The following is a 21,798-nucleotide window of genomic DNA, read 5'->3' as shown; positions in this document are numbered from 1 at the left end:
GTATAGATAGTATTTATTTACCTCATGATATGCTGCAAAACCTAATTAATCACGAATTTCTAATTTTATGTACTCTTGTCTCCGATTGTACCTCCCAAACATCCTTAAAGGATGTTAGAGCACATTATTTCAAAACCATAGTGATGAATAATAACTGAGTGCTTTATATTCAATTGAAATGCGTTTTTCATAACGACAGTGTTAGTACCCATTATCTTTTGTTAAAAAGCACACCAGGGTGGGATTAATACGTCGGCCATCTAGTAGGAGTTGTTGAAAAAGCATTTGCCTTTTCTTCGGATGCATCAGCATTTATTTCTGCAGAAACTCTCGTGCACCGCAAATGCGTACACAATGTTCCATTTTAATTTAGCCGATGGATGGTGCATTGCGTTATTTGTAGCTGTCGTTGTTGCAACTGTTTCGCATTTGTGTGTACGATAAATGTACATCTACGAACATGCAACGATACTAGAAGAAAACCATTCTATTTTTAGATTCTAAAACAGCGCCGGAGACACGGACGTTATTTGCAGAAATTGTCGATTTGACAGAAAAATCAAGTTTCATCTTTAATCCCACGGAACATCTTCAATAGTCTTTGTTTATAGAAAAGTAGTCCTTGTTGTGTTTTCTTTTATACACTATGTCTGATCAGTATTCCTGAATAGTATAAGTGTAACATGTTGAGGCACTGTAGAGTGTATCTTGTGATAGGGATGTAAAAGGTATGCACAAAAAGTACCCCAGTTAACGAGCCGTCGATTATTGAGAACAATTGCCAGCTTGCCAGCGCAAGCGTCAACGAACAAAACACGCATACCTATTCGTGACCTCCGCAACAGCTGATTGTACGTAATGATTACTAATAATCTGCAAAATTAACTTCTGTGTGATAATATCAAACAAAAACCAATGTATTCACATGCAATAGCATCGGCATCATTACCGGAGCAGTTAGGGCTTTCGTTCATCGTTATCATTACGGTTATGTTTATCTATATCACTGAGTGGGTGAAGATGGCTCATTCTTGTTTCATTTTAAGTACCTTTTATTTTTCCGGAGGACTGGTTAGACATAGCGTATATTGAACATTAATGAATTTGATTTATTTTCTTTGCCAACACTTTAAAATATAGCAAATATGTATTTTAAAACACTGCTTAATTTTAGTTTTCAAATTTTTTGTTAAAGTTATTTCACATTTTTACAGTCCTTGGTACAAATTAAATTGCGAAACGGTTCGCTGAAATTGATGACTGTTGCAATGTTTTCAACCCAATCTGAAATGGAAGGATTTTTGTTTTTATTGCGCAATTCATAATAAAGTATCCTACCCAAATTGCAATGGAAATAGGAAAACTGCACGCTACTGGTGGAATTATTAAAAGCATTCCTGCACTTGGCAACTGGAGATCTGCGAAGCGTGCCGAACGTTACATCTTTGTCGTTTTTTCACAATCTCGCTGATGTTAACACGACAAAAACCATTAACAGTAAGCTCTGACAGGAACAAGACGGCGCAGCTTGGAGCCAATTTCACTTCGAAGAGAGACCCACAAGTTTGTTTTTCAGCAAATAAAATAATCTGCTACAATCGGGGAAGGGTGTTCTAAATTAAAAGAGTTAGCTAATCTGTTCCTTTTTTGAGACTGTTATAGGTACAAATTGAAATCCTCACAGAAAAAGGATGAAATATAAAACCTATTAGAAATAAAAACGATTTGAATGCCACGCACATCTTCAATAGCACGTGCGATCAGGAAGTGATTTTTATGAGATTGAAGGGAGAGTTGATGGGATAAGTAGTTGGAAGTGGAATAGGAAGCAATGTCGTGCACAGTACATCTTGACTAATATAATATTGGAGCCAGACGAGTTTCCGTTCCCTTATTCCATCCAGGACTTCGAGGAGGCATTCAAGACGACGGACTCGACGGCAAACAGAAAAATCAATTCGGGATTCGCACCTCAGCTGTCGGATTTGGCTTATTGATGTCGGCTCGTTTGTCTCCAGACATAAAGGGATAGGTACGCATCCCATAATCAGTTTAAGAGCCGAAATTTCCTTCTTTGAATTGCTTCGACCTCTTACGTTTTCCCGATTGATTCCGTTCCACCTTGTCCCGAATTTAATGAATGACTGGGAAATTAAATTGAAGAATTATTGATACGCCTTTGGAAATCCTTTAGCGTTAACGAGAAGACTTTATTTATTGTTGTACATTTTTGTAAATACGTTACACACTTTTTAAACTGAAAACGTTATAAATATACAGTACATACTGATTAATTTCACTGTTAATAACCTGTAACTATAACATTTCACATTGTAATACCTACTGACGATGATACAATGTCAAAAGCATTTATTTGATATTAATCATGCATGAAGCATTGTTAGTAACTCATCTCTGACGGCGTGCTGATGAAAACTAGGTAACAACTTCGAAATGAAACATTTAATGGTTTCGATAATTTGCTGGCTTACTTATGTTGTTCATGGTTTCCTGCGAACCTAAGTAAGTATATAAACCAAGCAGAATAAGCAAATTATCCCATAGCTAAGAGCATGAAGGACATATAGTATAGTAAGTAAATAGTAGGTATTTATTTATTATACAAACGAAACCTTAGATATAAGAGAAAATGATGAAATGAATGTTGTTTAAAGAATAAAGCGCGCATTTTGCATTTTTAATGAAGAAATGAACTATGAAGTAATAATAATGAGCGATGAGGCTAATTTTCGTTTGATTGTGAGTGGTTCTGTTAACAACAGGGCAGAAGAAAAGTCCCGAGAACTATATCAACCCTTACTTCGTAATTAGAAAGTGGTCGTTTACCGTTTTTTTTTTTTTAAGATTCAAGACGCTTAACTGTATCTGTAACCTCTGAACGGTATGTTTTAATGTTAAAATTTTTTTTGATTCAAGAATTGACAATAAACGTTTGGCTCCAAAAGAATGATGACCAAGCACAAACAGAACAGAAGTTATCCGTTTTCTTTCATGATTTTCACCTTCTCGTTAATCTAAACGTTCATTTTTCGGAATAAGAACGATTGAGTTGTTGAACTCACATTATCACTAGGTTTTACCCGCGGATAAAATACGTGTCAAAGATCATCGACGACCACATAAAACTAATTTTTCTGTCTCTAGAAAACACTACTTATCTATTTTTTTTTCTTGGATAAAAAGTACCCTATATCCTTTCGTGTACCCCTAGCAATGTGTGTACCAGATTTCATGATGATCGTTTGAGTAGTTAAGGTGTGAAATGATATCAAACAAACAAACTTACATTTGCCTTTATAATATCAATTAGGATGAGTTAATGTCATTTCAAAAACGCCCTTCAATTCTTACCCAATTACTATAAAGTACCTTCTTTACCCTCTCGCGTGTGGGCGTAATAACCTGTTGTGGTACGTTACTCCTTTCAGTCCAAAATTCAGTAATATTTTAATATATTAGCGAAATTGAATTTATTTTGATAACTTACTTTGGCCGTCACAGAAAACGTTATTAAGCTGATCGTGTTAAGCTACGGTTGTCTTTAATCTCCGAGATGCAAATTTTATCCCAGGCGAGCAATGAATTATGATCAGACAAAACTGCCGCCACCTGAGGGAATTTTGTGTGGAATGAAAGTTATAACTCCCGAGAGTTAGTTGGAAACTGATAGAAGATATACGACGTATATTGAACCCCGTCAGACATTGTTTAATCAGCTCCGCGAGGTGTTTTATTCGAAATACGACTCGACAAACAGAATGAGCAATATTTACACGGACAAACACTATTAAAAGGTAAATAGTGTTTAGTTAATTTTGTTTCAATCCCGGATCCCTCGAGATATAATTTTCGATTAGTTATTTGAGTAAATCCCTTATGGGATTTTGTTGTCCCTATATATTAAATGCGGATGTATTCTAGGAACTTATATCATCAAGATCAGCGGGAATTTGGATACTCGTATTTATCGTATTTTATCAATAAATATGCTAGATAAATACTATAGGGAAGAAAATTCGTATTTTTTTCCTATAAAAAAAACACTACTAAAGTGAAACTTCTCCAAACACACAAACATACCGGGATAGGGGTTAAGGAATTGATTCAATGGTATTATTTGTACACTATGCTTCGCACGGGTGCAATGCTGATAGTAAATATACTATAGAATGTCTTTATATACAACAATTACAGCTTTTTTGTCATTAGACAATACAAACCGGCTGATCCCTGCATTTTAAGCCTGTAATATCTTCGAAAATATTCATTTACATTACATGCTGTAAAGGGCCATATTGATCTATATTAAATGCACAATGTATTTAAAAGTACTTAATTGGATAAGGATTAATGCTGTAGTCCTTAAAATCGCTTCGTAAATAAGTCATTATTTCTCGTGAAAAGTAAAGGATAAAAAATGGTTATTGTGGGTTATCCCTAAGAGATAGACATATACCATCCCGGACTTTTTTGTGGACCCTTTTAAGGTGTACAATACTGTAGTATATTGTTTTGATCTATCTCGTAGGGTTCAGCCAGCGTTTGCAATGTAAGCGCAAAAAAATGTGTTTATTTACGACATCACATTAGAAACCTCTAAAATTGTCAGTGTTTCTCTATTATATTGTGAATGTATTATACATATAAACCTTCCCCTTGAATTACTCTATCTATTAAAAAAAAACGCATTAAAATCCGTTGCGTAGTTTTAAAAATCTGAGCATACACAGAGACAGACAGCGGGGGAAATGCGTTGCATGATTTCGTTACATAGCAACTCGCATGAAACGAACTTACCCTACCGTGCATAAAGAAGTTTCACTTCAATAATAAATTCAAAATACGCCGTATCCTGACGTTCTCTTGTGTTGCTTATGAAAACTAATTGCAATAAATAAGATACGAAAATTGAATTAGAACAAAGGTTTTATTTGGTTAGGACATTTGGGTTTACTCGACAGCGCAATTATCACCGAATTCTCCAACACAAACACAACCCTTTTCTCTTCATACTTGAGAAGCCCGAAGCTAATTTTGCCGATAAGATTACTCAAGGCTCGGTGTTTACCAAGGCGGGAAATTCTGCTTTCCCGAGCTGTCAGAGACGTAACGAATTGATATTAGCACAGACTTGCGCAAACTGCACTTGCAATCTTGATGAGCAATCAATTACCTGTAACGCAGGAACGTCACAAGGAAGCGACTAGAAAGCATCCAAAGTAAGTAATTTGTCTGCCAGTTATATGATGCATCGGGAGAAATTTTCCATTAAACTTACACGCTCTCGATACAAAACGAGAATACGAACATGATAAATAATAAAAATGTAACGATAACGTATGTATTGTTGAAAAAGTAGGTACCAACAATGAATTGTAGAAATAATAAATTCCCAGTTTGTTATTTTAAATTGTCCCTTGGAGTGTTTGGTACAGATAGTTAACTAATTGTAATTCTTAAGTACCAATTCCAGTTGAAAGATTAAAAATTTTTTACCAACAGTTGGCGGCGTCTTCACCTTTTAATGTTATATAAAATAGATCAAGAAACGATCGTTAAAGTTATTTTATTTGAATCTAGTCTTAAAATTTCCTCGGCATGGCAGGATTTCAAGACATCTCTAACCGGAGACTTAAAAAAATGTAATTTTGCTTGTTAGTGAGTATTAAGACTGCGTGAAATAAAGAGAGATAACAACCAAGAGGGTCGTTATTTCCGAGGTATCTTTTGTGAATGAATTCAGAATTGCCTCAGCGCGTCAATATATTGAAAAAAACACATGTGTCCCAAAATTGGAATAACGCTAATTAGGCTTGTTTGGTAATGGGAATAGGATATGTCTCGAAATTTCAATGTTCCAGGGTAATTATGAAACCAGATATGAATTGACTATGAAAAAATATGATTAACTTTCCAAATTAGCATCATCCAGATTTTGAGGCTGTTTTTTTTCCTTTTTTCAATACACTACGTTAACATACTTTCTTCCTTATCATCATTGTATGACGGTGCCTGAGGTATTAAATTAACCAACCACAAGTGTAACGACAGTTATAGTGTAGGGATATAACAGTAGCGTTAACAAGGACTTGTAAGTATAACAAGATTTATAAAAAGAAACAAATTATAAAATCAATAAGGTTAACTTAAACATCAAGCTCAAAACGTAGAAGCTTTACATGAATGAGTCAAGTCGTCACGACGTCTAACTTCCTCGAGGGTTACTCTTCGACTCACTCATTAAGTCCGTTTTAAACTTGTACAGTACTCGAACATATTTCGTCCTCGTGGCTTTCTTGACCGTCCAAGAGGTCCTTTTCTTTGAGCAACGGAAATAAACTTTATGACAGGGTTGCGTCCGAGGGTCTGGCGGCCGTTTTCTTAAATCTAAGTAAACAATTTTTTATGTCACGTCTGATACTACAATAGTATAACGATCAACCACAAAAGAATATTAAGCGCTGTAAATAATGTATGAGAAACAACAGAAAGTTAGTTAAACATTCCGTCGAATTAAACCAAGTGTAGGCAAAATGAGCAACTCACTCGCCTCGTTGGGACACTTTCATTATTTAGAACGAACGCTAGGGATTGCAGAATGAAGAGTACTCTAGAGGGCTATGAGATTGAATGCTGGTGTTATCAACATGTGTATACGTTCATAATTCATTTAAAAACCGTTTAATTTATCATTGTAAAAGGTTCATACCTACTTAAAAGTTGAGATAATTTAAAAAAATAAATCCATGTATTTGATATGCTTCGTTTTCAAATACGCAGAGACTTTAATCACCTAGGAAGGGATGATTTATTTGACTTCAAACGCACCCTCCGTATATTTTTTTAACCACAACGCTCAGGCAGTAGCTTTAAACCCGAAATACAGTAACACAAAGCGACAAATTTATAAAAATGATTTACATTTACCGAACCCCATCCTGTTCAATTTTTCCCTGCTGGAAAACCAAAAATTGTCTTTATAAATTTCGAGAACAAAATCCCCATTCGAAACGACGCTGATCCCTATTGGAAATCAATAATAAACATGCCACTGATACAGCCCCTCAAAAACTAAATTTATTATTTAATCTTCTTTTTACGTCTCCTCGCAGTTTATTCGTAAATGCTCGATTCTTTGGTGTTGCTTGGGAAAAATGCAATTTACATACAGCACTCAATTTTTTCCAGCATATTTTCACACTGAACATGAATAGATGTGATGAGTGGACACATTTAAGATCCAGGGTTGTCAACGATCAATAAAAATGTTGCAACACAGTATGTATAGGTACTTTATCGTAATGGGGTAATTTCAAGGTAGAAACATATTATAGCCTCTATTTTTACACCAAAGGGTATCTTTGAGTACTTACTATGTTATTTATTTATAAATCGGATATTGTCCAGAGTAAAACATTCATTAATTCGGTAAGCATTTTATACACTACCTTTTATTCCATCTCACACAAAAAAAAAACTTTTGGGTGTTTCATTCCCACCAGCCACTAATGCTTCAGCATTCTTTCAGGAATCGTAGGAATGGGTGGGTGGTGGTTCGGGTGAGAAAGATGAGACGGACGAAATGAAGACAGAAGTTAATGAAAGATTATCTGTGGAATATTACTGCCCCAGCATTTGCCTAAGTGATCCAAGGAAACCACAGAAAAACTTGGACCAAAGCAGACGGACACGGAATAGAACCAACGTCCTCCCGAATGCTAAGCAATGGTCTAAACCTCTAGACCATGCCGCTCGGTTCTTCTCACACTTCAAGCAACTCTATATACGAGGGTGGATTGATAAGTTTCCGGCCTAACCAAGAGATGACGCCACTAGGCCTACCTTGAGGTGACATTCTATAGTACCATCCTTGGATAGCTTGTAGCTATAGTTTCAGCCCGATCTCCTTGCTAGTGTAGGTTTGACAGCACGCTGAACAAGACGCCTCTGTGGTTTTCGTAAAAATGGAAAAGCAGGAAAATCGTGCTGTCATCAAATACTTTTATTTGAAGGGGTTAACGCCGAAGGAAATTAAAAAAGAGATGGACTCAACACTGGGGACATCCTCCCCGTCATATTCAACCGTTAAGCAGTGGGTTTCCGAGTTTAAAAAGGGTCGTGTGAGCACCTCTGATGGGCCTCGCTCAGGACGCCCCGTTGAGGTCACAACTCCAGATATGATCGAAAAAATTCATCAAATAGTGCTGGGAGACCGCAGATTGAAAGTGCGTGAGATAGCTGAGACCTGTAAGATGTCATATGAACGTGTGCAACATATTTTGCACCAACATTTGCATATGGAAAAGCTCTGTGCAAGATGGGTGCCGCGTTTGCTAACAGTCGACCAAAAATTGATTCGAAAAAACATTTCTACCGCAAATTTGTCATTGTATAAGCGTAATCCAAGCGAATTTTTGCGTCGATTCGTAACCGTTGACGAAACGTGGGTCCACCACTACACTCCTGAAACCAAAGAACAGTCTAAACAGTGGATTGGACCAGGGGAACCAACTCCAAAGAAGGCAAAAACAATTTTTTCGGCGAACAAGGTTATGGCTACTGTTTTTTGGGATGCAAGAGGTATTATATACATTGATTACCTTGCAAAGGGTAATACTATCACTGGTCAATACTACGCAGACTTATTGCAACGTTTGAGCCACGAGGTGAAAATTAAACGACCTCATCTGGCGAAGAAAAAAATCTTGTTTCATCACGATAACGCACCAGCGCACACGTCAATCGTTGCGACGGCTAAAATCAACGATCTAAAGTTTGAATTGATGCCGCACCCTCCTTACTCTCCAGACCTAGCCCCGAGTGACTATTTTCTGTTCCCTAATCTCAAAAAATGGCTTGGCGGTAAGAGATTTGCGGACAATGAAGAAGTAATCGAAGCTGTAAATGGTTATTTTGAGGAGCTTGACGAATCAGTCTATAGAGATGGCATTAATAGACTGGAACACCGCTATGAGAAATGTATCAGCCTTGGAGGAGATTATGTTGAGAAATAAAAAAAAAAAATTTTTAAAAACCTTGTTTTTCTTGGTCAGGCCGGAAACTTATCAATCCACCCTCGTATAAGTGATAAACAGGGTTTGTAACTAGCGAGGTAAAGAAGGAATTGATGGTCGCATTAGGTAAATTTTAGACTGAATAACCATCGTTACATTAACGATTGCTTATGTACCTATACTAAAAGTCCCATGGTTTATTTTACTGGAATACTTCTAGGATAAACACCGTAAGTAACAAGGATAATACATCCTAATACATAAGTATTTCAATTGAACGTAATAAACTATCAATCGTGAGTTAAACTTGTAAAATAAAATATTTTATCCTCTGTCGTGTGGACTAATATAGGATAACGCTGCAAATTATTTCAACCTGTACTTCCGGAATATGATTTGAAATTACATTGACAAAACTTTATGCAACAATAATCGTGTCAGTGTCAATATATAGAACATAGATGACAAATAATTTGGTACATTAACAGTTATTAATTAATGAAATAGATTTTGCAATTTTTAAAAAACAAACAAAAAAGCTGGCTCATGAAGTTGACAAAATGCACTTTATGTAATAGAAAGTATTTAGGTGAAATTTCAGTGTTTTAGTTAGTTTAGATTGTTGTTCCTTTTTATTTCATTTTTATCTCTTTTATATTTGCAAAAATTTGAACACGAAATAGAAATGTGGAAGCCTGTATCCTAGGTCAAAAAACACTTTTTACTACAACCGCTTTATGGGCCGAGACGTATATTCTCAGCCGTTTAAAACTTAAAAAACTTTGAAGACCCTCATCGGCCCTTAGCTTTTTTCCTTTTTTTTTTGAGTCAGCGATACACATTTTTTGTCTACTTTATGTCATTATTTAACGTTTCAATTTATAAAAGCGACGATTACAATCAACCGTTTAATTTTTGAAAGACCTTTACGAAAATAGTGTTTAAGTTCCGTTAATTAATCTTGAAAAGTTTGACGGGGTGCAAGGAATTCATAAATCGAAGTTTGGTTCGTCGGACCACCGCGAAGGCGCACAGGTCATTGGCGCTAGTGTTGCGCAAAACATTAGACAGAATCCGACGCCAGTCTGCCTCCGCGTTTGGCACGTGACGTCACTCACCCCGTCGTGGTTACCGTTAAGTGCTTCCGATATCAACCACTTAATATTTAATATCGCACAACTAATAGTTCCACATGAGCCGTTATAGTAGAAAATAATAGTCGAAGTACAATGATTACAAAATATAAATAATTATCCTTGAAGGATCCGCATAAATGAAACGTTCCGTTTCTTGTTTTTTCTTTCAAACATGCATTCGAAAGGGATGATTAATGCAAGAGGTGAACTCCCGCAACTCATCAGATCCACTCTCGCGTACGCAGGGAAACACTCCAGGGAAAATATGAGAAAGAGAAACGAGTTTTTCTAAGGGTTCTGTAAATCCTTCGAGATGCGTTTTGGCACCAGTGACCGGGGTGGTTCTGGTTCTATATTGTGTGCGCATTTGTTGACGTTCCTTGTATTAGGGGGTTGTTTGGGGAACCCGGAACCATCACCCAATCAACGTGCACCTCTTTCATCACGCACCGTAAGGACCAAATACGGGGACGTGAGTGGTGTGATCATAACGTTGGATTCGCGTCATTTGGAACCCGTCGAAGTGTTTCGTGGTATACCTTACGCTAGTCCCCCTTTGGGGAGCTTACGATTTATGCCGCCGGTAACGGGTGCTCTATGGTCGGGTGTGAAAATTGCGGACAAGTTTAGTCCTGTGTGTCCCCAGAGATTGCCCGATATTCGTAACGAAACTGCCGCGCTTAAAAAGATGCCCCGAGGTAGACTGGAATATTTAAAGAGATTGTTACCGTATTTGCAGAACCAAAGTGAGGATTGTCTCTACCTCAACATTTATGCTCCAGCTCAAGGTAAGTTATATCCCTCCAAGGACTATCTCTCTTACCTTTGTAACCGACGATTTGAAATGTATTCATCCTACCTGTGTATAACTTCCGAATCTCGCCACTTTATACTACCAACTTTGGAGTTTATAAAAATATTATAACAAACTACTCTATATACTCTATATCATAATTAACTACAACTAGATTTTTACTCGACAATTAACGTAACACTTTAATTAATAAAAAATATAAAATAAAGTATTTTCAGCCTTAAACTTTTCCGATATCCTCGAGGAGAGAAAGTGAAAACAAAGGAGGTAATTATTATAAAATCAATAATATTCTGAGAAGAATATTAAAACTTTTTCCGCTAAATTGTATCTGACAGGTCTAACAGCTTACGTACGTAAACTTATTTTATTGAAGATTTTTCGAAAGGTTGTTTACTGTCTACGCCCTCATTCTCCACCAATTAAAATAAAATGATAAAAGCGGCAGTTATTATTATGCTTTCACATGAAAAGCTGATACAATAAGAAAATTAGATATGTCATCGTTAATAAATTATGTTTTGATGTACTGTTAAAGAATGTCAGAATCAATTTAATCAATTTTCCTAAATGCTGGTTGGTGAACTGCAAGCCTGATACCAACACAATATAATTTTTTATAATGCCCTACGAACTTCGGAAAATTTTTCCTCAACGTCTTATAAACCATTTATCTAATTTTAATGTACTTATTACATAAAATATATACAATAAAAAAAGTCCTAAATTAACACATTACACACAAAGTTTTGAAATTAAACTCTCCTTTGATATAAAAATAAATAAGCAGCAAAAATTTACAAAATGAAAACCAGTAATGTTTCTCAAAACTTAAAATATTTTTTACATATTACGTTCTGCAGTTATACAGTTTATCTTTGATTTAGTACCATTTACGCTTCAACCTCTTCTCTATTAGATTACAGATTACAATCTTTAAAACAATAGTACATCCCTAGACAAAAATTTTCAGTACCTCTCCAGTCTTTCAGAGTTTTTCAGCGTCTCTGAGAGCGTCTCTCACAGTCTTTCACAGTCTCTCAGTTATTGCCTAGGTGTTTTTATGGATCTCTCACAGTCTCTGTATGAGAGACTCGAACGATAAAATTGTTAATTCAGAGATTCGAGTCTCTCACAGAGAGACTGAATGAATAAAACTGAAAAATTGAAAGACTCGTGTCTCTCGTAGAAAGACTGGGATCTCTGAAATATGTTGAACTTAGAAAATTTTAGCCATGTTCATCGAGACACCACTGATTGAGAGATTCGAGCCTCTCGTTCAGAGACTGGATACGAAATGAGGATCTCTCTATGAGCGACTCGAGTATCTCGTTCTGAGACACTAAACAGCTTTTTTGACAGTCTCTCTCAGCGACACCATAGAGACTCGATGAGAGACGGAAACTCGAGTCTCACTTTCAGAGACTCTGAGAGACTGAACAATTTTATCTCGGGATTCTACATAATATTATTAATAATAATTTATCATCAGAAGTTACCGTAAAAAATTGTAAAGATCATGGACAATTAATCAATCGATAAGTTTTGTGATGCCCGAAGTTTTAATTTAAATTAATTCAGGACCAAGTGCCTAATACCCGCTTTTAGCTCTGGCGCGGCTCTTCAAAGTAATATTCCCAAACAAAGATCAAATGCCTTGTTAAAGTTAAACGAAAGTGAATGATTTATACACCCTGAACGATTCTGCTACTGACATGACTTTAACGAAATATGACAGCAGCCGACTCTCATCTTTCTTCACCTTTCACTCTCACTAATTCAATTGAAATTTTTGTCTTTAGTACCTACTGTAGTAGGTATTGCTTTATAAACGTACAGAAACCTAATTAATTTCAAATAAGTTGCAGATTTTTTATTATTCTACAGCAAACGGGGTCGATTTTCTTTAAAAGGAAATGTTATATTTGTTCAAAATTCAATTGTTTCTAACGCCAAACAAACTTAAGTGCTTCGATGTTTTAAAATTAACTTCCTAGCAAAGTTTCCGATTTTCTTGACGTTTTAAGAACCCATTTTACAAAAATTAAACTTGCAAACTTACATTAAATGTCCTAGAAAAGTAATTTATATAAAGTTAGAAAGAACTTAAAGTCTATCTTCTAAAATAGCGTTCCATCGCTATTACGTACGTCTTCGTGAAGTTTAAACAGTTTAAAAAACTCGTTCTGAATAGTGTAATCGTCAGTAGTAACAAAAAATAGTTTAACATAAATTTAGAGTGACAACATCGAATTATAAGAACTTTTAGTACTTGAGAAGCTGTAAAATTTTTAATTTAAAGTTTTATGCAGTGGATGAGCTTCCTATACACTAGGGGCGAGTTGGAAACCTAACGTATAACACAGTTTTCAGAGATGCAAAAATATATTCCATACGTTCAGGAAATTATGTATTTTCGCTCACGCAGCATAAAACGAAATAATGACTATAAAGAAATGTGTTCGGTGAACATTTTGCCTTACCTGTATATCTAACTTACATCATTGTTCAATAAATAATAATAAAATTAAAATTACTCTGTTTCTTATGATACAATTTAGAAATAAGTACTATTTTGGTAGAATTAATTAAAGTTAATTAGTAGTTTGTAATAGTAATTCATTTCCTACAATTCAAGAATATGACATGAATTTTAGTGTATATTTCCTAACAATATCTGCACGAATATCTGAAATAAAATACAACAAATATAATTTTTCATATGTTTTGGTGCTAAACATTGATACAAAGGAAATAATTGAGACAAATGAGGCTAGATGAAGCAAGATAATGATCTTGTAATGGTTCTGTACTTCCTTTTGGGAAACAGTTTTATTTTGTTACAAAAAGTATTGAATCTATTTAAAACCCTATAACTACAAACAGATCCACTTCAATACTCAACCGTTATATGTAGTGTCCCTAGATATAAATTTTCAGTCTCTCTCCAGTCTCTCAGAGTATTTCAGCGTCTCTCACAGTCTTTCACAGTCTCTCAGTTATTGCTTAGGTGTTTTTATGGATCTTTCATAGTCTCTGTATGAGAGACTTGAACGATAAAATTGTTAATTTAGAGATTCGAGTCTCTCGTTCAGAGATTCGAGTCTCTAATTCAGAGACTGTATACAAAATGAGGATCTCTCTATGAGCGACTCGAGTCTCTCATTCAGAGACTCTGAGAGACTGAACATTTTTATCTCGGGACATCGCTACGCTATTGTAAATAAGAAATTAAAACAATTAGGAATTATATACACTTATGACAGGTGTCTTACGTAATGATCGCCATTTGAAATGGAAAAAGGTTCACACATAATATTCTCTTAAAGACGAAGATCCTTTTCTTGTATGCTGGTTGGAAAGGATAATAAATCTAAACTTTTTTGTATGAATGGAGCTAAGTAAATCGTCAATCTGGGCTTTGAAACGTGGAAATGAGGACATTCGTCTCCTAGCTGGACGTTCCGAAATATTATCTACCTTCGATTGAGGCTTTTGAATGGGCAAATTCGTGGCTGAGGCGCCGATATTGATGCTTCCTTAGAAAATTGAGAAATCTTGGGGTCAAATGAATGAAATACATTGTGCGCCGGGTCGCTTTTGCGATGAAATATACAATTCAATAGCTTTTCAAAAATGAATCTAACAGCTTCTGAAGGAACTTAATCCGCTTATGGCACTTGCAGGGATGGCGATTTTGTCGGGTTTTACTTTACGCCTGTAACAAGAACTGGACGTGGCTATACAACTTGTTAGCCAACTTATAACTAGTACGCCAGTAGCTAATACTCTGCCACAATTATTTTATACACTAAAACAGGAAAATCACATTTTACCTGAGCTAAAATGAAATAAACAACCAGTTAATATTCTCTAGCACATCTGGCTTGTCAATTTCGACATATTTTGTAACAGGTTACAACCCACTTTCCCAGAAATATTTAATGAAAGTGCTGAAAGTTTCTAATATAAACCACAGTTTTTGAAAAGTTTATATTAGAAGTTAATTACACTCTAAATGTAGTAAGGTAATTACAAAGTTCACGTGTTGAATATAATGATGAAAATACTATCTAGGATTCGTTTTCAGCAAGTAGATATCCACACAAGTGGACCTTGTTGAAAAATACGTAATCCTAAAATGTAGCATCGCGCTACAGATGGCGTTCACTGTGCCGTTTGTAGTATTTTCTGAAACGCACTGTTAAGACAGCAGGTAAAAGTTGGTCTGTGTTCTGTCGGAGCTGCCTGCGACGCGCTGATGAGATCCAAAAAGATCGAAATCGCGATCCGCGTCTGGCAGTTTCGACAGAATACAGACCACTTCGAATTATTTTATTCGAATATAATGATGTTTAACATTAATATTTATAAAAAAGTATCTTACATTATTAGTGCTACTTAAGTAAGTATAAACAATATAATTTTCTCAAAAAGTCAAATTTTTTTGAATGTCTCAATTCGCAACAAAAAATTGTGTAATTGGGATATTTGTCGGATGGAGGACTGCAATCCAAACGAAAATCAAACAAATACCTTAGAAGAAAAAAGAAAACAATATGTGTAATTATTTTACGAATGAAATTAACTTTCTAGTTACATAAAGGGTAAATAATTTATTTTCTTATAAGTCACTTTGTAACTGATTTATCGTCAGTAAAGATTCAAACATTTTCTGTTTATAAAAAGCAACAGACAGAAAAGTCCGTTGGTACACGTTGAAGAATGGTTTCGCGTTTTGTCTTAGCAGGGAAAACAATTCAATCAGTTTTATAAACAGAAAACGAGAAGAAACCCAGGGAACCGTAAAATACCAACTAGGGATGTTTTCCATCACAAGATTTGCTTTTAGAAGATGAGTTACGTATATGCATATGTTGCACATACGAAGACCAAATCAGAGAAACTCAAGAAATAAAACTAAAACTAAAATGTATGTTTGTTAACAGCTAATCAAGAAACCTACATTAAGAGTTCCAAATAACGTTATTTTACCAAAAGACTACTATTACTACTACAGTACATAGGACAGAACAGTAGAGTTATTAACGATAGGTTAAAGGAACGTTGAATTCGTCTTAAACATAATGGAGTAAAAAAATTTAGTGCAGTGTGCTACATTTTTGATAAAATCCATGAAATAAAGTCTACTTGCCTACATTTAAGAAGAGATATTGATATTCTTTTTTTTTATACATATAAACCTACATACGAAGATATTGATAGCGGTAAATTCCAATCCTTTTAGTGTACTACCGAATTGAAATCATATTCTTGTGAGTAAATACTAAGCGACTCCACCAGAGAGGTTTGGCCGCCGTCTATAAATCAAGCCGATTAATATACCTGCCTTACAGGTGGTTTAACGAAGCACAAAATAGATGTGAGCTGCGATATAATTGTGCAGTCTCATCAATACTTTTAATTTAATTCAATTCCAAACAGCTCATGAGTCAAAACCAATGAGGAATTTTCAATTTTTGTTCAGTTCACACTCACAGGATTCTATTTGATTTTAATGAAAATTTCGTGTATATAAATAAAAACTAGTAGAATGTATAAGAGGGTTCTGCATCCACTATTTCGCTGCGGAACCCAAAAATATATTAACGGGTTTATTGATTAAAAAAACTTTGACGAAAGATAAAAAGTTAGATATATCTCTCGGGAAGTGCAGAAAACAAATATGTAAACCAAATATTTTACACGTTCAGTTAATTAATGTTTTGCTATGTGAATCATTCATTATCTGTTAGCAGTTAAACAACTCATACAACTGATACATATGTATTCAAATGGGTTCGGGTGCGAATAAAGTGGGGTAGCTGAAACAGCTCACGAAATTGCAAGGAAGTTTGTTCTCAAAACTTGACAGTCGCTTATCGAAAGGTCAATCGTTGTGAAAATTATTCGTTTTCCATTTCGTATTTGTTCTTTACCGACACTTTGACATCGTTACGTTTTAATTTAACGATTAGCATATATATGCCAGGCAGAATAAATAAAATATACTAGGTAAGTGTCAAAATTTCATTATTTATATTTTAATTTTTATATAGCAATATATCGCGTGCTGGTGAGACCTAATAAAGTCGAAATCGCAATCAACATTTGGCAGTTTCGATGAATTGACAATAACAACTATAGGTTATAATATTTTCAACACTTTACAATTGTTTCGTCATACAATGGCATCTTCGAAAGTCTTTTTTTATTTACGATGATAAATTATTGACCAAGAAATGAACTTTCTTAAAAACGGAATAGTTCTATGAAGTTGATGGAATTTACAGGTACAGTAGAATCCGCTTATAATGACATCGAAGGGAAATGACAAACACGTCATATTAAGCGGACGTCATACAAAGAATAGTCTTAGAAAATAAACAACTTTCTATTTTGGTTAGTTATTTAGTTCAATAGAGAGAAAAACTACAAATTGTATGTATTTATTAACAGAAAAAAAAAAGAAGAATGATGAATTGTAATATGATTATACATAAGAAAGGCCAAACAAATGAGCGAAAATATTTTTATTAATCATTTGGATCAATATAGCCGGATATGATTTCTTAGAATCAGTCATAATAAACGATATGTCATTTTAAACGGAGTCATTATATCCAAACTTTCCTATAGAGAATTTAATATGAAAACAATACTTAATACTGCAATTATTTCATATTAAGTGGTTGGTTAATATAGGCGAAATCGTAATAAACGAATTCCACTGTATTTTATTTTTTAAATAGGTAATTTATGAAAAGGATTTTATTCATTTTTGCGATTTTTGTTGGCTGCTCTTTTATAAGACGATGTACAAAGTCTAACATTGCAGCTATAGTATCAGTATGCAATACTAAAACTAAAAATAAGACCACTTTTGCAAAATTTGAACTTCCAACGAGACCAAACAGCGAGAGAGACGTACATACCTAGTACTCAAATATAAATTCATATATTTATTTCTATAAAAAGTAAAAGTTTCATGTATAAAACCAATATGGTAAAAATCTTTTTTGTTGTTTAAAAGTGTGCCATGTGTAAATCGAAATCAATTCTTTATTCATCTTTCGTTCAAATCTTCTGTTCGAAGTTTTACAAAAGTTCTTTATGACACGACATACGTATGTGGACTTCGACTTTTTTCCCTTCGCGAACTTCATAACAACCGCCGAAAAGGCGGCTAAACTTTATAAAACTACTAGGACTTCGAGGAGTGTTGAAGGGGATAAACGGGAAACTTCATGCGCTATATTTTTCTAGAGAAATATTCATTTTTACAAGGTATGAATAATTCATTGCTTGGCTAATAAATATTGTTGACCTTGGATAAACCGATTACTCGACAAACCAAACAAAAATCGACCTAATAAAGAATGATTTTATGCCTAAATAAATGAAAAAGAAAGTCTAAACAACATGGCACTGACGAGGGAAAATTTCATAATCCCTATCCGTGCAGTTCAATTGTAATTCCACAATTATCCTCGCTTTTAATCAGTCAAAAAAATCATCTCATGTATCGTAAAACATTTCCCGATCCACTTTTCCGGCTTATCAATGTTTCGAACCATTACCGATTTAAATCTCGTTGACATTGTACATTTACAAACCTTCTAATATCACTTAATAATCTTTGAATTGAAAACCACAAAAGGCAAGTGTTCTAATTTTTTAAAACACAGATTACCATCAGTTTACTGCAAAAGCTCTTTGATAAGTCAAGCTTAGCTATAGGTATGGATATTGTCAACATAACTCAATTGAATACAAAATGGCTTTGATTTGCTACCAGCTTTTAATGTTAAATGCTATTTATCGATCATGTGTCCCTGACAAAGAACGAAATAAAAGAACCTGCTCTGCCTTTGATTGGAAATCAGCAGCGATTTTTTCAGCACGTGTTGATTAGATAATTAAACAGGTAGTAAATAATCGAGAAACGTTCTTCTGCTCATTCCGTCATAATGCAATGTCTTAATGAGACACAAAAAACTTTCAGTCCTTTTACGTTTTCAAAAGTTTTGATTAATGGTTTAGAATGAAGGAATTTCAAACTGAGTCCGAATGGAGTAAGAGGTAACTTTTTAATGACCATTAACTTCAAATATACCTAAAAGTTTTTTAAAGATTCATCTCATTCTTCATCCACAAAAATAAAAAAGCCACAGCGTCCGTATTCGGAAAAATTAACGGCTATGCAATTTTGGAGTTTTATACGTACACTTTAACTACACATGAAATTAAGTTCCCTAATTTTACTATGCACGTAAGGAAAAGCATTTTCCTAGCATAAAAATTACACATTTCCTTGTCAGCATTTTCTCTTTTATGTTGCACTAGCGAAAATGCATGATTTGGTGTCAATCTGAAAATATTACCTGCTTCCCTGGAAGTTGTCTAATCGAACTTTCAAAACGTTTTGAACAGAGCTTCTTAACACCCTTCAAAAGTATAAGCTTATAATATTATATTTACACGACTTACTTTATTATTTATATGAAAAATGGTTGAAAGTAGCTACGTATTACTTAAAATTGATTGAACATATAATTAGTTAATCGATTTCGGCGTCTTACTCAAACTAGAAATCATATTATCAATAATATTCCATCTGGTGCTTTATAATAAACATATTGACGCAATTTTCAGAATCCTAGAATAACATTCACTAAGGAATAAATTGAAATGTCAAATTGTGACAGGATAATTTCCGCAACTTTTTTAAAGAATCGACAAGTGTGATACCTAATAGCGACAGGTGCCGTCAATTTTTTGCCCGATCTAGTAGTATAACAAATTCCTTGAGGTTACAATTTTTGAGATCATCGAGAAGACTTCAAATAATGCGCGTTTTCGAGAAAGAAAAAGTAGCGGTTTCTCTATTTCAAAAGTAGTATTACAATTAACAATATTATCCCTAAAATAGCTAGGGCATGAAAAATAAACAGACCTCTACCGTTATTCCCGTATTAACCGGTTCGGTACGTGTCTTCTGCAACAATAGTTTTAATTGACGAAAATTTTTAGCCTGCATACAATGTAGTGTTGAATGTTGGGGAAGGATATGAATATAATGCCAACATCGCACGCTTTGGATTGCCCCTAGGTGGTTAATTACTAAGTACGACTCTGAATGAAAGGCGAGGAAGGACGTTTTTTAAACCCGGGAATATACATTCGCAGTCGAAACGACGACGGCAGGGTGAAGAGGTTATTAAGCGAGATTTTGCCGCATGTTTACTTTCACCAATGAACACGGCTTTCGGATTTTTGGATTTTATCTAAATATTCTCAACAGCTCGTTACTTGCTTTTGGCTTTACCAATAGAGTAGGTAGCTCGCCGCACTGGTGTTTTCCAGCTTTTTTAATTACATCGATTTCTGCACGCTTTTTCTTTGACTGGAAAACACGCTATATCGGAAATTTGGCTTTGAGTAAGAACAGTTAAGCTTTGTGGAATTTATACGAATCCTTTCAGCATATAAAACATAAACAATGTCTCTTCGTACAAAACTGACAGGTTTCTAATAATTCAATTTCCCTTTCTAACATGGTTTAAATTTATAAAAATAAATTAATGAGATTTGAGGATAATTAAATAATATCGTAAAAAACTATAAGCAACTGTGATTATAAATAACGTTCGTCTGAATCCACTGGATCATGTACTTATTCCTACAAAAATATGTAATATAAAACAAATACTATAGACATTTTTATATAGTTTGGTATTCTTAGCGTTACTGATTACCTAATAAGCTTTAAGCATATCCGCCCTTAAATTATCTGTTTGTCGGCACATCAAAGAAAGGCAGTCAAAACAATGCCCATTGATAGGGGTGCAAGACGTTGGTTACGCAAAATGTTCACCGAACATACAAACTGCACATTGTGGAATATCAGAATAAGTTTTTCAATCAGGTCTATCTGAAAATATCATCTGCTTCTCTGAAAATTTCCCAAAATTAACTGAACTCTTTAAATCTTTTTAACAAAGCGTAACAGCCTTAAAAGGTATTGTCCTGATTTGGGTCTAAAGACAGTTATCGGTTGGAGTTGGTTAACTACCATTTCGCTAGCACGAGTGACAAGGTTCTTTAGAGGCCCTTCGATGCCTGATGCTGGAAGTGGACTAGCGACGAATCAGGACACTAGTTCACCAACGGGCCTCGGAAACCTTTACCAATTTGTCACCCTTAAAAGGCTTTAAACTGCATTTATTGGTCATACATTATTATTTATATGAAAAAATGGCTGAAGGTGTTTATAGGAATTGCCCTGGAAGTTTATACCATGGCTTAACATTCGGGAGGACGTCGGTTCGATTCCGGGTCCGTCTGCCTTGGGCCAAGCTTTTCTATGGTTTCCTTGGATCACTTAGACAAATGCTGGGGCAGTAATATCCTAAACCAATCTACCACCCACCCATTCTCACGATTCCTGAAAGGAGGCTAGTAGCTAGTTGGAATGAAACACCCAAAAGTTTTTTTTTTTTATTAAGAGATGCTGCCACTCTTTCATGCTTCCATATATAACAAAGTAACCCCATGTTCGGTTCATAACTCGCCATTAGGATAGGTACTTAATATCCCAATTTATTTGAGAAGATTGTGAACCCCAATGGAACTGTAACTACCATTTCTTCTAATGCTGAGAATTAATAACATCATTAACTATTAAAACTGTTGATCATGATAGTACTTTAGATAAGTCCTTATCAACCCTCTGAACGCCAATAAAATGCCTATATCAAATTTCTTGGCACTTCAGTGAAGTCAATTACCCAAAATTAAATTCTCTCGCACA

General features: G+C 34.8%; 1 protein-coding gene across 1 annotated transcript; it reads left to right on the top strand.

The window, feature by feature from the left end:
• Positions 1-10,210: 10,210 nt before the first annotated feature.
• LOC108743161 (neuroligin 4-like) lies at positions 10,211-10,959 on the top strand (the record flags this gene model as incomplete). The annotated part of the gene is made up of 1 exon (XM_018478624.1): positions 10,211-10,959. A coding segment is annotated over exon 1 (475 nt), but the record flags the coding sequence as incomplete, so codon positions are not given.
• Positions 10,960-21,798: the final 10,839 nt, after the last annotated feature.

Source organism: Agrilus planipennis, unplaced genomic scaffold (genome assembly GCF_000699045.2).
Source record: "Agrilus planipennis isolate EAB-ADULT unplaced genomic scaffold, Apla_2.0 scaffold406, whole genome shotgun sequence".
Classification (NCBI taxonomy): Eukaryota; Metazoa; Arthropoda; class Insecta; order Coleoptera; family Buprestidae; genus Agrilus; species Agrilus planipennis.
The sequence above is the reverse complement of the archived record's forward strand: the minus strand, read 5'-3'. Positions and strand labels throughout refer to the sequence as shown.